Genomic DNA, 15438 nt, shown 5'->3' with positions numbered 1-15438 from the left:
CACCATATCGGATGGATTAAAGCAGCCGAGTTTGCAACGTTTACACGTGCTGGCTGGCGCGTGGTAATGAAAGTTAACGTCCATTTAACGACCAATCCAACATGACTCACCATGTGCCATTCTGATTGTGCCTTTCGTTGTTCGTCACAGACATGCTGTTTGTTGCAGTAGCAGAAGTAGAACTTTATGCCCTGCTCTGGGTGCACAAACGTGAAATGGTCGTGCTCGTTTCCTTTTCAGCGTTCTAACCATTTGCTTTCCAGTTTCTTTTTTCGGGAATGACAGGAATTGAGAGTGACACCATATTCCGTGACGTCACTGTCTTACCCGTTAAAACTAACACGCCAAACCAGACGAGGCCCCATTCATGCACATACGTTCGTCATTCGAAACGCCTGCCTGCCACCAAAATGCTAGCCTATTTGAAATAGCTTATCCTTGTTTATCGTGTCATTATCTATACAACGTATATTGTCCAGATTGGCAAGAAGTGCTTTGTGCCGCGATGCAACACGGGCTACAAATCGTGCACGGAGGAAGTTTCCCTTTTCGCTGCTCCGAAGGGTAGTGACCGATTGAAAGTGTGGGGACGTGCTATTCCACGGAATGATCGCGAGTTGCAAACAATAGATTTTGTTCGTGAAAAACATTTTGATGCGCGATTTCCTGTATTTCCCGACGTGGGAGCGGCGCGTCACGTGCTAGTGCACGCCCCGAAAGACCTAGAGTTAATCTATTCCACTACATTGAAGCATTTGTCTTCTCGCAAATGTTTACGGATTTGCAAATAAGCGGTTCGTAGTAAAAGGTTCTGTAGGGTCACCTAGCTGACCTCATATGCGAAATGCAACTTACGCATGATACCTGCTCTTTATATGGTGCTGACAGCAAATACATCAATTAATCTTTCGAGGGCAAATGAAGGGTGAATTCAACATGCGTCACGCAACTGCAGATTAACTTTTGTAGACATAATGCGGGCACGATCGCCTAGGCCTCTGTGTTGCCGAGGGCGAAGGTGGTGTTTGTGAGCTTCACGCCGCATGCCGAACCGTCATGCATAAAACACTGCAAAATTTTTATATTGAAGTTATGTGTATGATATTACAAGACCACACAAACCTCACAGGGCCTTGTGATATCGCTAAACACGCTAAAACACCGAATGTCAGACGCGTCAGGTTTGCGCTGGGTATTCGCAATGCACACGAACTATAGGTGGCGCGCGTGGCGATCCAAGATGGCGGACACAGAGATTATCAACTTGTCGACGGCACATGGCGTGTCGTAAGAGGCCGGCCTTTTCTTGACCCTGTCAGAGTTGATTCTCATCAGCTGTAAAATGCCGCTGCCTTTTACAAAACAGCTATCACTAGCGAATATCATGGGACACCTCGAAACCTCCGAAAAAAGGATTCGGTGTCTCGTCGAGGGCGAAGAAGTTCTGAACGCCGGCCACTTAATTTGTTGTGGCGTTAAAGCTTGCAGCGTTCGCGCCGTTAGCGTTCAAGCACTCTGCCTACAAACGTCCCATGTCCGAGGAAAGCCCCATGAGGTGGAGTTTGTTTTCGACGTAAGCAGCCACATCAAGGTACGTACGTACTGCATGAGCTTTTTGTTTATGTTGCAGCCGCAGTGGTCGCACACATGTCCACACCGTGCCAGATAGCGCGTCGTGCTCCACATCGTGCCGTCACACCCCGTGTAAATATAGGTGATTAGCGTGCTCAACAAGAAGTGCGTACGTGCTTATCTTACCGCGAATGACGTACTTAACCTTACTGAAGGATGTATACAGCGCTAAAGTATCCAAAACGAACGATATGGCTTGGGCGCGTTTTCGGGGTGGGACAGAAAAGGTACGCCGATCTCGTTTTAAAGTGGATTATAATCGAATACGGTCCGTGCACGCAACTATTCCAGAGAGCTAGGAACGGCGCGCAGCTGCGGATCCAGTTACGTTCCGATGCAATGAGCCTAGCGAGGCACAGGACGCACTTCAGCGTGCCACCCAAAAAGTTTGTTGCTTCCGTTTCGCCTGCCACTGCAACAAAAACGAAGTAGGATGTTGGGAGTGGGGTTGAAAGCAGTATCGTACAACCTACGTGGGTTAGAAATAGCGCCGCAAATAGTCGCAACCCAAAACCTTAATCAGTGTACGTACACACCGTTTCACACTTAGGGGAAAACTTGGAGCACATTGCAATGCGCTTCGGGCTTTCCCTTAAATGTGCAACAGCCAGTACCTTGCCATTTTTTCCTGTATTGCGAGTTACGCCTCTGTACTACAGAATTTGATTTCATTCGGGCCAAGGTATCAAATACTCTAAATTCATGCACAGTGCGGCTGAACTGTGTGTGATGTGTGTGCACGCACGTGATGCAGAGTGGTTCATAACAAAATGTAAGCCCACAAGAAATACTGCTCTCCAAAATAATGCAATGTTCCTTTGATCTATAACTACCGAAAGCAACCAAAATTTTGGTTGTAAGCTAAACCACATCTGTTAGAAATACGTAAATTCAGTTGGCAAATTTTATGTTTGCATAACTGACTAAATTGCAGCACCTTTAGGTAAACATTGTGTGGTTATGGCGCATGTGTGGATATGGTGAACCAAGTTTGGCAAATACGAGCTGATGTCTGGCAGCCGCTTCCCTTTCCAAGTCAAAGTGACTAATGTAGTAGTGCAATATTTATTCGGAATGGGTGTTACCATTTCCTGAGAGGTGGTATTTGTGTATAACCCACTTTCTTCTGCAGGGCCACTGCTCCTGCAAAGCCGGAAACTCAGAGCGTTGCAAACATATCATTGCAATGCTGCTACACGTGAACAGGCAAGAGCAGTTTTCTCTGTTTATTCAATTGCATAAAACACCAACCAAGCGTACAGATAGCAAAACAGAACCATGTAAACTTCCTCCAACGTTTTCTACAGCAGCTGTCCCTGCCCCACTCTCAAGCGTAGCATACACACCATTCGAAGCCGTGCAATCCAAAACTCTGAAACAATCAAATATTAAAGGTGGTTGTACTTTTCCCTTTGCTACTTATGTCATATGGCCTCTAATGCTGAAGCAGTCAATCGTGCACTAATGCTTGGGATGCCCATCGTATAAATCGATGTGGCTTCTTCTGTCTCATGAAAAGTTGTTCGTTGACACTGAATGTTAATTCCACAAGCTTCACTGTCAAAAAATATTTCTGTATGAAGAGCTCACCTTTTGTAGCATTTTTGCAATTAGCCTCTCTTCAACAAGGCAGCTGAAGACAGGTTGCACATGAATGTTTTGTAATAAATAGCTAAAATTACAAACAAGTGAATGAAGTCATTTTATGTTTCACTATGGTTTCTTGATGCTGTTTGGTTTATGCTAGAATCACTACTAAAGACGTGTTGATACTGTGCAAAACAGAAGTTATCAAGACCAGCAACACTGATGTGCGCAATAAAATGTTCAAGATAACTGTGAAACAGCATGGGCATGTCTCTGAAAGTGAGCCATAAGCAACATCGTTACATGTTACTTTGCAGAACATGCTCTAGAAGGTGCACTTGATCCCAAGTATTCTGTTAAGCAGCACTGCAAAGGAGCAGAAGATATCAAAAGTGATCTTTGTGGTTTGTTTTATTTTATTGATAGGACTGGCATCCAGAACTTGGACCTGCTGACGTCAACTGATGTGACACAAGCCTGGGGCAAGTTAAAGACTAGTCCACTATATGAGGCTTGTAAACTTAAAAGAACTGCGCCATGTACAGTCGTAACTGCGGCCAATTCTGGACCCAAAACGACAAGAGGAAGTACGGCAGCGGCTGATTGCCGCAGCGCAACAGAGTGCATTGGTGCTACATCAGCGGGGCAGGATGCATCAGAATGAAAGCAATTCATTTCACGAGCGTGTCACCCTTGAGGAGCGAACTTTGATCAAGCACACCATGAAGAATGAAATGAAAAAATACAGCCAACTAATGTTCCATGATGTGGCATTTTGAGATGCAGCAGCGATGGGAATATATAAGTTTTCACAGAATGACCTTGCAAAAGAGGAGCTGCACGTCTACAAGGCACACATTCAGCTCACTGAAGAGGAGGCTTTTCTAATGTGCACCGAAACAAGGCATCAAGACAACACAAAATGGCGAAGAGAACGAAAAGTGAGGATAACAGGGAGGCAATGTCACGCTTATTTTACATACATACCAAAAGATGCCACATCTTGGGAAAGCAAGGTGTCAAAAATGTTTTCCGAAAGCTTCTATGGAAATAACGCAACGCGTTATGGTAAACACTGCGAACAACTAGCCATCGAGAAGTACAGCAGCAAAACAAAAAAATATGTTTCAAAGATAGGAACAATCGTGCCGGGAAGGTGGTTCCATTCTTGAGACGTCCTGGGAATAAATGATTCGTGACAGGTTCTGGAATGGCAGTGCATTATCCCAACCTTATGGACATGATCAATGCAAGAGGAAATGTAAGAAGGGGATGATATAAGATTATCACGCAGGTAGGAATTGTACAAATATAAGTTACGGAATAAAGCAAGGCGAAAACACTTACGTCGGGATGAGAGGGGAGAAAGTAGTAAGGAGTTTTTCATGGAAGTTGCGCTTAATGTTCGGCTGTAATTACTATAAATGAAACGCGTGGCATTATTTCGGATTAGTTCAAGCGATTGAATATGGGTTGCGGAGTGAGGGTCCCAGATGGGATGATGCGTAGTCTATTTTACTCCTAATGAGTGTTTCATATAAGGTTAATTTTAATGAGGAAGGAGCAGAAGAGAAATTTCGCCGGATATATCCTAACATGCGGTTAGTATTGCTTATTACCTTATCAATGTGTAAGGACCAGGAAAGTGTCGAGGTTATGTAGACGCCAAGGTACTTGTAGAATGTCACGGCTTCTAGGGGAATGTTATTAAGATAATAGTTTGGCGAAGGAATATTGTTACGAGTTACACGCATTGTTTTACATTTAGTCACGTTAAGTTGCATTAACTATACGTCACACCAGTTAGAGATAGCGTTAATATCATCTTGTACAGACCTGTTATCGTTGTTATCCGAGATTTCGCGGAGGATAACACAGTCATCTGCGAAAAAATAAATGTTAGAGGAAACAGCGTTTGGTAAGTCGTTAATGTAGATTAGGAAAAGAAGAGGGCCTAAAACTGATCCCTGCGGCACACCAGAGTCCACAGCGTTAAATGAAGAAGTATGACCGTTTGATGCAATGTACTGTGACCGATTTAAGAGGAAAATCTCAAGCCATCTAAACAGGTTAGGGTCAAGACTAAGCTTACTAAGTTTAAAGAGAAGTTGGTGACATAATGATATTAACTGTGCACAGAAATGATGACCACATCGACAAACTGGTCCGCAAGCTTCAATTCGTGTATTTCAAGCACGTTTTGCCCAAACTTGCAGAACTTGCTTAAGGATAAACTGTCCATGTGTTTTTATTCAGTAGCATTTGGCCTTGTATACCTCCTCTGCCATGCTAAGTTCTTTACTCTTTCGTGACCGTGGGAAAATTGGCCACATTTTGTATGTTTCAGTAATTATTTTTTGTTATGAATAACATGATAGATACAGTGTGGTAATATATATCAATATGGAGCGAAGTGATTGTACTTTGTAGTGATATTACTTCAAAAAGTGCATATTAAGGTATAATATGCAAGAGCATTAATAAAAAACAAGCTTTATTGTCAAGCGCTGTGTGTGGGGTGTGTTCTTGAGTGAAATGTGAGTGTTTTTGAGTGCGAAGTTGCGCTAAGTATGTTCAATATGACAAGTAACCCACTAGCCCAACAAGTTCTAATATGATTTATTGAACATTGCATAGAATATTTTCAATGCTATACCCCGAACATGGAAAAAAATTGAAAAATAATCTAAGATAGCAAAATATTTGCCCAACAGCTTTCTTATTAAAGGAAAGTTTGGTGTAGCTCAAAAAGCGTATGAGTTACAAGTTTTTTTTTGTGCACACTGAAAACTGCATTACTCCATCAGGTTACACGGTTACATTTCTTCCCTCTACAAATTTTTGAAACACAGCAATACAATAAAGATAATTGAGAAGAGGAATAGATTTGCTATTCAGCCATAGGTATTTTAGCAAAGCATGGTAATAGCAGCACATAAAAAAATCACATACCAAAAGGTAGCATTGAGCACGGCTTCCCCGCACACAATAAAAATAATCTAAACGTGTAAGTTACAAAAAGTCTTCCCATTTCAATGTATGACATTATCGAAGTAGGTGGAGCCATGCCTGAAAGCTCTGAGATGTAAAAAAAATTTTTTTCTAAGGTTGGTGTGCCACTGGGCAAAACAAGCATTACAAGTAGCATTTGTCCAGTCAAGTTTCTTGTCCTCTTAGCACCTTTTGTATTTTCTCCGCTTCGTCAATCGGTAGGACTTGTTCTGAATGTACTTGTTTTGGCGAGGTATAGTCGTGGAAGCTCGACAATGCCCATAAGATCAGCAGGCAAATGAAATTCATCATTTCTGCGGCCGTGACCATTTCCCAAGAATCATCAACTTTGGCATAAGACTGCTTATATAAGATTTGCAACCACGCACTCTCATTTTTATTAGCACAAATCCTGCTTATTACTTCCGCGGTGAAAAAGATGCCCGAAACGCCGATTTTCCTTGTGACACATATCGCTTCACTGTGCAACACTACTCTGAGGTCACGGCCAGGTAGCTTTCTTGGACTGAACGTCTCTCTGCTGGTTGACGGTTATGTCACCAAATTTTTACCATATACTGTTGCGACACTACAAAGAAAAGATATAATATTGCCAACATTTTCACGACATTTCAATCTGAGTAAAAAATCGATATGCCAGAAAGCGTAACGTACTGATCAACACCTGACTACAATCCTGGCTCGTTCTACGGTTTTTTATCATACAAACTATATTTTCATGATTTGACATTATCCTCCGAGTCACTTCTGCTAGAAGCAGCAGAAAATTCGCTTGCGGACACAACAGATTCGTCCATAATTTCACTAGAACCTTTTCTCAGAGAGAATAGGAGTGGAGAGATTTACAATTCCACCAATCACAATAAATATGTCATCAAGGGCACCAACCATTTCCCAAGGCACAGGTTCCCTCAGAACTTTAAAAAGTTTCATCCTTTGGATTGCCCGCTCGACGTGCACACGTGCCCTGGCTATTTTTAATGTCTTTTCTGAGTCTTTTGCGGTGAACTGCAGCTGTCCACGAAGAAATGGAGGCTGCACAACCCCCAGCCCGAGGTTTTCACATAATACGTCTATGTTGAAACCTTTATCAACCATTACGTCATCTTCAAAACTGTTGAGTTTTGCTAGAACTGCCGATTTTTCAACGCAGGCTCTGTCTGACGCTCTGCCTCCAAAACCACGGCTGACAAAAGTGATTAAACCAGCAGGCGAGACACCAACAAGAAGCTTTGCTGTGTGCGTTCCCTTGTAATGCGAATACGTTAGAATTCTACACGAAGCACAGTGCGATTTTTCAACTGTGACCTCAGTACAGTCTAGCACAACACGTACGTCCCTGTATTCTTCAAAGCACTGTGGCAGATTTCTTGCAATTTCCTGTTTATCTGGCCATGGAATTGCAGATTCCAGAACCGCTGCAAGGTTATGAAGTGTGCTGTAAAAGTGGCGAGAGACAGTTGTTCTGCTCACACAAAATAGGGGGGCCAAACACACAAAGGGTAAACACGTTTTCAAACGTACAAGAACGAGAATAACGCGTTCAAGAGTTGACATTTCAGTGACTGCCTCTTCAATTCTGCCTACTTCATTACTAACTGCTATCAGCAGATTCATTGATACACCAGTAAAAGCAAGAACAATGTTGTCTGATGTGAGTAAATCTACAAGCCTGAACTTCTTCCCCATAAAGGAGTCCACATCGACCTGGATGCTCTTGTCTTGTGTACACATGTCTGGTACATTCTGGATGAACTGTGAAAGCTGAACAAGGGCTTCTGCAGCCTCCTGGTCTAGTGAGGAAGCAGCTGTACCAGTTGCACCACTAGGACATGGTTGTGATGCAGTTTCCTGGCCATGCTGTCGTACCTGCGTGCAAGAAAGTTTTCCCGTAAGGACCGATTCAAGTCAAGAAAACACATCTACGAATCTTCTGATATACTAGTCTCTGCTTTAGAGCTATTTTGGGCATTTTGGCGGAAATAGTGTCACACTGATTTAACTCATTTTGGATTCATTGCAATAAAAAAGCAATAGCTTAGCTAATTTGTCTTTGTAATTTTTTTAAATACTTGATAGGGTCATATGTATGCACAGCCGCATAGTGGGTGATGAGGCGTGCTATAGTGGGATGCTAAGATCTTATACTGTTTATATCAATTTATGCCTACCAGTGTTGTGGCTTTTCACTGCTTACTTATTCTATCAGCTACCTGACTCATTGTTTCCGTAATAACATGACATGTTGAGATGTTTGCCTACACAGCAAAATACGAGAGAATTGCAGGTACATGCTGCAGCGACACAACTATTCTGAAACAAGAGTTTGACTTCTTGGAAGAAGTGAAATGTGGCATTTTACTTTCCTGGAGCCTCTTTGAAATGCAATGGAAACCTTCACTTCATGTATGATGATATTGCACAAGTTATTGTGCATGCCATGAGCTGATTTGTATAATTTCCCTTCTGTATACCTCGCAATATATAAAGGGTCAGATCAGAGTATGGCATATTATGGTGAAAAAGTTGCCAGAGGGTGTAACGAAACCTTGAGGGGTATGTGCTTTAAGCTATTGACATGAACTTGTGCTCACTGGTTAGCAGAAATGCATATCTCGGTTGCCAAGCTTTCTCCCTGGATGCATCTAGCTACAATGGCAATACACATTACAACATGTAATTGAGCCTTTACATCATATAGGTCATCATCGGGGTTCTCTTCACAAGGTAGCCCATGCACAGCTCGGGCAGGTTCCCGACATGTTCCTTGAGAAGTTGGTTCTGCACAAAAGTGAAATGAAAGAATTCATAAACATTCCACACTGCAAAAGAGTATGCAGGAACAGTGACAGCTCAGGGTGTATTTACGATACTGTAAATATGCAAGCCTGAGCCAGTGTATATTCAAGATTGATTGAAAACCGCTTTATCTTGGCCATAGAACGACATGAGTATACTTTATATGGTTGGAGATGTGGTTTGCATTATCTAGCACCACATGAGTGCAAGCAGCTAGACTGACCACCACATTTTTATTCTTGTTTACAATGACCGAGTCTAGCCATGTGAGTAATCCTTTAAAATTAACCCTGTTATGTCTTGAATTTCTGAATATTATCTGGCATCACAGGTCGGCAAACTCACTCACGAGTGCACTCACTCAGACTCGGAGCTGTGAGTCTGTGCATGAGTGAGTTGCGGTGAGTAATATTCTGGTGAATTTGAGTCCGAGTGAGTCCGATTGAAAAAAATTTTGGTGAGCCTGAGTCCGAGTAAGCCCTAAAGGCAAAATATACTATTTAATGAGTTAGTCTGAGTGAGCTCCACATGTTTTGCCAACCTACGCCTGGTGTTACCGCATTTCGTGACCAACTGTCATCACTACCCACAAGCAAATTTATCCAGAGAGGTAGGTGTGTAACCGAAAGCTCTCAATTTCTGTCCTGCCATTTCTTCACTGCTTCTAGAGCTTGAGCATAAGAACATGCAGTTTGGACAAAATGTCACATGCCACTTTCTATGCCTTGTTAGTTTTTTTGGTAATTTTTGACAACGTGCACTCAGAGATGCACATCAGCCCTTTGAAGTCAAATAAACCTACAGCGCAATAACTATTGGCTGCCTGTCAGCCTGGCTTGTTTACTGTTCCTTAACCATGCATTCCTGCAGGCAGCTGTTGTATTTTTGCAAGACGTAAGCACTTTAAAAGTTTCTTTCGCATGTTATTGCAACGCACAGATGCACAACAATTTATTCCCTCGTTGTGCTACAATGACGAAAGAGAAAAGTCAGTAGTGAAAACGGCCAGATGCATTTTTATGGCGTTTGTTTGTGTGTACTAATGCAGCTGCAGTGCAACTACCAGTGTGTACCAAGGCAGAGGTTGTGCAGTGGAACATGGATTGAGACCAGTTTATTGCTGCAAGACATCACGAAATGCATCTTGAAAGATGCAAACACCAGTGATGTCAACGAGAGGTGCGAAGTTGGCTTGTTAGCAGATAATTAGAAGCAGTTGGTTGCAGCGTGAACTCGACAGAGGGACGAACAAAGGCACAAAGAAGCGCTCCGTGTGTGTCTTCTTTGTGCCTTCGTTTGTCCTTGTGTCGAGTTCACACTGCAACCAGTTGCTACTAGTGTGGCATGCACATATGACACTTTCCATGAGTTTGGTTGTCTGCATTCCTATCAGTTCGATGACCCACACTGCAGTGGTAGTCATAATGTCTGGTAGCATTGTTTTGCAAGTGTGTGAAAGCATCATGGTGATTGCAGAAGAAGTTAGAACCATAATAAATCTAGAAGAGATGAAACCTTTGCCTATGGATACTGTGGAGATGGCTGACAGCCAGGAGTGCTTGAACAGCTTGCACTACTTCCTGAACAGAACTTAATTAGATTGACATTGCACCTTTGACTTTCTACGGGCTTATCAGCAAAACTTTCTCAAAGTAGTAAAGCAAATGCCAACTAAAACAATATACTACTGTGCCACCCAATTATGATCAAATCCACAGCCTTCCAAGGTTTCTTACTTGTGTGCCCTACGTGGCATGTCATAATAAATATTAGCAATAACACAGCATGAATAATGTATTTTTACTGCACTGAAGAAGCATAGGTGCTTTAACCTATGAAACAACATACCATGACAATGTCTAGCAGAGGCACGGGCATCTCGCGCTGCTGCTTCCTGTATTCTTGACAAGTCCTTTTTCTTTTTGTCATGGGTTCTTGTGGGCAAGTTCTGTGAAGGTACAGCAGTCTTCTTCAGCCGTCTTCGATTAGGCGTCCACACTTTGGGGTCTACACAAAATGAGAATTGAAACGATATCCGTTTTTACGTGCCACAGTGACAATCTGATTTGAGGCATTACAGAAAAGCACATTTCGACTACCTTGGTGTTAAAAGAGCATCCAGTGCGCGGTACCGAAGCGTTTTATTTAATTCTGCCTTCATAAAAGTGCAGCTGCCATGGGTAGGAATAAAATTAAATTGATTAATTTCTTCATTCAAACAAAGTGCTAATGCACACTTACACAATCACTCTAGAGGAGACTGTTTAAAACCAGTGATAAAGCTATCGCGCTGAAAAGTAATACCGGTGGCACTAGGGAATTTCTCGCGCGATCAGGGCCGATTCGTATTGTGCTCGGTCCAGATCAACTGCTGCTACAGTGTCACTTGCGATCAGGCCCGATTGGGATCAATATGATTGCGGTTTGGGTGACGTCTACGCTAAACTCGATTCGGATAGGCTTTGGCCGTGAAGCAGCGACCAGTGTCGATCGCGAAATCCGATCCGGACTGGCCTTGATTGCGATCGAAGGGCCCACGTGGAAAGATGCTTCAAAGCGCAATCGCACATTATAATCTGTTGAAACGATCGACCGGTTCTCAGGATTAACACGCCGTTCATTTTTTGCTGACGCCAGAACATCAGACACCAGCTGCCTAACCGCTCTACAAATAACAATCAATTGTTGCGGGAGCGATCGGGCGTCGTAAGGCATAGATAGGCAGCGACTTGTTAGCGTGTATTTACGTCCCGCATTGAACGTGCCGTTCACGAAAGCTGTTACAACATCGTAAAAGCGTAATCTTTGTGCTTTCGGGAACAATGTCAACAATAAGCATTGGCTTACCAATGCTGCTCCAGAAGAAGTCTTCGGAGATGAAATGTGCGCTGCAAACCTTCATTGGCGGCGTCACGGGCTTGCCGATCCGGAGCTTCACCACCCACTCCTTCTTAAGTCGCGCGTCCAGCGGGAACGAATGAAGGCTTATCTCATCCTTCACCGCTCGGTTCGTGCACTGAGGCACGCAACACATCCTGTTGCTTTTAAATTTTTTTTCCATCGCGTAGATAGAGGTTGCTAACCAACGAGAAACGCGCCTGGAGCCACTCTGTAACAGCCATTACAATGCGCCATACTCTTTGAAATTGTGCTCTCGTCGGCCGCTACGCGGCGCAACCGTCTGTGTGCATTGCGAATAGCCAGGCGGCCACCGTACCGCGCGCGCCTCCTTTCGGCAAGAAAGGGAAAGAGGTCTCCGATTTCTCCTCATTCCAACGCGCCGTCGCTCCACCTAAACTATTCTAACACCGTGAACCCGTGGCTCTGGTTTACATAGAGTGCGCTAGGGGCGCTGCGGTAGCAGCGCTCGCTCCCGGCGCGTGCTCTGGTTTTAATGGAGACCCCTAGGGGCGCGTTATGCTCTCAGATTCATTGCATATGACTATACATATGGCCATAAACATCCAACAACAACCAGGGGCACGTGTATAGACCTCGTCTTCGCTAACTTCAGATTACGTCCCATTCAAGAACCTCTGGCTCTTCATTCACCGATCACAAGGCGGTCCTAATGAAGGGGAAACGAAGTCCGCACCTCAACACCATATACGCCTTATGACATCAATAAAACAACATTGTATATACTGTACACACGTGTTTGTCGCGCATTTGCATGCTCGAGTGGGCAATGTACGGGGAATTCACGATTACCCAAATGATCCCCGGTGCTTCGCCCACTCATCATTATTCACTTCGTGGATATGCGTGAATTTCGTAGCGTGCGTTCACTGCCAGCACTGATTCGAGAGCTCACTAGGCGGTTCCAGTCGGTACGTTTCGCGAAATATACCCTGATGCTCTAAGGTTCCAATTAATTTTTATTAAAGAAACTGCATTCCGAAATTGCTTCTCTCAGCCTGAAGAAATAAAAGCTAACAATTCAGCTGGCGTAAATGATACAGTACGTCGAATTACTTGCCTGGCTTGTTATTGTGCGAGGGTCGGCTTACGTGCGGTGCCGTTGTGGCCAGTGATCGTTCAACCGTCGCTCAGGTCTCTCCTCACCCTACACGAGTTAACCTTTCGCCTTTTACTAAAGGTTACCGTGGGGAGGGACACTCCAATGAGCCTACAGGCGAATTTTTGGAAGGCCCTGCCTGTTTGGGTGGGGCCTGATTTGTCAATCCAAAAGCAGATTTCGACGTCCATTCATGCTTTCGGCCGACTCTAGTAGGCATTTAAAACCGCCTCCGTTCACACTTGGCCTAGAAAGGGGCGAAAACGGCAAAATTCACTGGAAATCCACTCGCTTCACCGCCATCCGCCCGTAAATTGAATATGGCGGCCAAGGAGTCGGCAGTAGTTCGTTGCCTTTCTACGGAGCTTAGCGTAGTTTTTAAATGCGAAGCATTTCTTAGCGAACCTTTGGCACTTTGAGCGTTTCTATCTACGTATCTATCTATCTATCTATCTAGCCGCCTACGTCTGGGTGCTCTCACGGTCGCCTCCTTAACTTGGTGTAGACCAAAATTGGCATGGGAGGGTAAGAGGATTTGACGAATATGATTGTCGGGTCGTTACATGAATAACGTGAAAATCCTGTCGCGTACGTCGTCAAACCCTTTCCACTAGACACGTGTGGCACATACCCTTTTGCCACGGGCCGCGGTGTGCGGGTATGTGCCACAGGTGATTGACAGTTTATATCTACCCAGGAGTGGCGAGAGCAGACATTGGTAACTTAAATGCTAGAGCGTTAAGGAAAAGCAACATCGGCAGCGTTGACCCGTTGAATGTAAGGAATGAAAATTAGGATCCCAGCAGGAATCGAACCCAAGCATTCGGTGTGGCAATCAGGTATTCTACCACTGAGCCACGCCAGGTCTATAAACTGGTTTGTAAAAACAGCCTACGCAGGCGCAATACCGGTGCAACGTCAATTGTGGTTGTGGTGCTTGCTATCTAATTTTACAAGAAAGCAATAAACACTACATGATACTCCTATGATATGTACTCCTACGATACAGGCGTTATATCCGATTAACGTCTGTTGTTCTAGTGTTGTGTCTGCTTTTATAGCAGTCTAATAAACATGCTGACCGAGGACGATGCCAGATTAATTGACAGCCGCTTTGTAGACTAGACTACGTAGGCCACATACGCCCAGGTAGTGTACGAATACGGCAAGCACCATCCACTGATGTTGGTCTACGTAGCACTATCCAAACCTACCAACCTCGACGGCCTATACCTCACCAATGCGAAGGGTGGATTCAGGTTCCGACATGTCACCGGCTCTATCGACAGACAATTTGTCGATGAAATGACTGAAGCATCCATGAACTCCAACAGCTCTACTATACCACACACCTCACTACACATGGACCCCTCGTCACCACCATCACGACCGTATCCTATAACAAGTCGTGACCAGCTGCTGGTGCTCACTGATCACGGTGATGATGCCCTTGTTCAAGAACCGTCAAGAACTTCTTCCACACATGAACACGGGTTCGTGAATTGTGCGTGCGTTCTCGGGACACGTATAAGCACTACATATCAGCTTACCGCTTCTGGTGTTGGTAATACCCACGTTGCCATTCGCAGCGTTACCCTACTGTAAACAACTGGTTATATAACACATATACGGCTCTTTAACATACATGTGTGCGTATAAAATTTATACAAATCGTTAGCGTCATTTTGTAACGTGTCGATCAGTAAAAAAAATTACGCCACAGTCACCTTCCCGCCGCATGCTTCGCATAACATCGACTCCCACGGTACGTGGGATCTGCCGAATTTTTTCTTATTCGGCGCAACTACAGGCGTCGTGGACGCTGCACTACGCAGGCGACGAGGCGTCAGAGCTAATCCGATTCAAAAGGCATAACACGTGCGAAAACTGCGTCGTCACCGAAGCAGAACACCTACAATGCGTTTCACTGGGAGCTTCCGCTGAGCTCAGACTACCGAAGCAGGCATTGCGGGTGCTCGTTCGTGTCCTGATGCCGTACTGCACTTCACTGCTTCAAGATGACGGCACCACCGATTCAAAGAGCGGAGTGAGAGGGAGAAGGCATTAATGGCATCTTCACCAAATCGCACCGGTGCGCCGTTTCGTCCAATCATCTTAGGGCCTGGGCGATCGGTGCGCACCGGTGTGGTTTGTCGATGATCGCATAACAAAGATTATAAAGTGCGTTCGCGCCTCTTCGGCTACTTAGGTTGGAGGCCCAAGGGGTTTGCAGCGACCGGGCACATCTCTTTGTGCCGAGAAGCTTTAGGTTCGATTCCTGGCAGAACATTCCTTTCTAATATTAACACGAAAGTGTTTTATGCCGGGGTCCACCAAGACTTCAGTGACGTATTTCCGTCACGGAAATGACGTCTTAAAAATTTACACGA

The 15438-nt window shown here is 44.4% G+C and overlaps 2 protein-coding genes and 1 non-coding gene across 3 annotated transcripts; 2 read left to right on the top strand and 1 right to left on the bottom strand.

Annotated features, from left to right (window-relative positions):
• The first annotated feature begins 1320 nt into the window (after window positions 1-1320).
• On the top strand, window positions 1321-5792 carry LOC119390500 (uncharacterized). The gene is made up of 3 exons (XM_037658105.2): window positions 1321-1591; window positions 2765-2838; window positions 3646-5792. The coding sequence occupies exons 1-3, from the start codon at window positions 1343-1345 to the stop codon at window positions 3881-3883; spliced, it is 561 nt and encodes a 186-aa protein (XP_037514033.1). The 5' UTR covers window positions 1321-1342; the 3' UTR covers window positions 3884-5792.
• Window positions 5793-6331: 539 nt separating this feature from the next.
• Window positions 6332-12149, bottom strand: LOC119390498 (uncharacterized). Its single transcript, XM_037658104.2, has 4 exons — window positions 11878-12149; window positions 10879-11037; window positions 8924-9012; window positions 6332-8100 (listed from the first exon to the last, which is right to left on the bottom strand). Exons 1-4 carry the CDS (start codon window positions 12089-12091, stop codon window positions 7036-7038), a joined length of 1527 nt encoding a protein of 508 aa, XP_037514032.1. The 5' UTR covers window positions 12092-12149; the 3' UTR covers window positions 6332-7035.
• Window positions 12150-13075: 926 nt separating this feature from the next.
• Window positions 13076-13199, top strand: LOC119392062 (U5 spliceosomal RNA). Its single transcript, XR_005183654.1, has one exon. It is a non-coding gene; the product is annotated as a U5 spliceosomal RNA (small nuclear RNA).
• The last annotated feature ends 2239 nt before the right edge of the window (window positions 13200-15438 follow it).

The sequence above is a fragment of the Rhipicephalus sanguineus genome, chromosome 4, assembly GCF_013339695.2.
Source record: "Rhipicephalus sanguineus isolate Rsan-2018 chromosome 4, BIME_Rsan_1.4, whole genome shotgun sequence".
In the NCBI taxonomy this organism is placed as follows: domain Eukaryota; kingdom Metazoa; phylum Arthropoda; class Arachnida; order Ixodida; family Ixodidae; genus Rhipicephalus; species Rhipicephalus sanguineus.
Note: the sequence above shows the minus strand (reverse complement) of the source record. Positions and strands in the feature narration are given on the sequence as shown.

Excerpts from the sequence above, each read along its gene's own strand:
- LOC119390500 (XM_037658105.2), top strand. The coding sequence starts at position 1,343 with ATGCCGCTGCCTTTTACAAAACAGCTATCACTAGCGAATATCATGGGA. Across the intron at positions 1,592-2,764 it reads ACGTAAGCAGCCACATCAAG|GGCCACTGCTCCTGCAAAGC; the intron begins GTACGTACGTAC and ends TTTCTTCTGCAG. Across the intron at positions 2,839-3,645 it reads ATGCTGCTACACGTGAACAG|GACTGGCATCCAGAACTTGG; the intron begins GCAAGAGCAGTT and ends TTTTATTGATAG.
- LOC119390498 (XM_037658104.2), bottom strand. The coding sequence starts at position 12,091 with ATGGAAAAAAAATTTAAAAGCAACAGGATGTGTTGCGTGCCTCAGTGC. Across the intron at positions 11,038-11,877 it reads CTTCTTCTGGAGCAGCATTG|ACCCCAAAGTGTGGACGCCT; the intron begins GTAAGCCAATGC and ends CATTTTGTGTAG. Across the intron at positions 8,101-8,923 it reads CCGATGATGACCTATATGAT|GTACGACAGCATGGCCAGGA; the intron begins GTAAAGGCTCAA and ends TCTTGCACGCAG.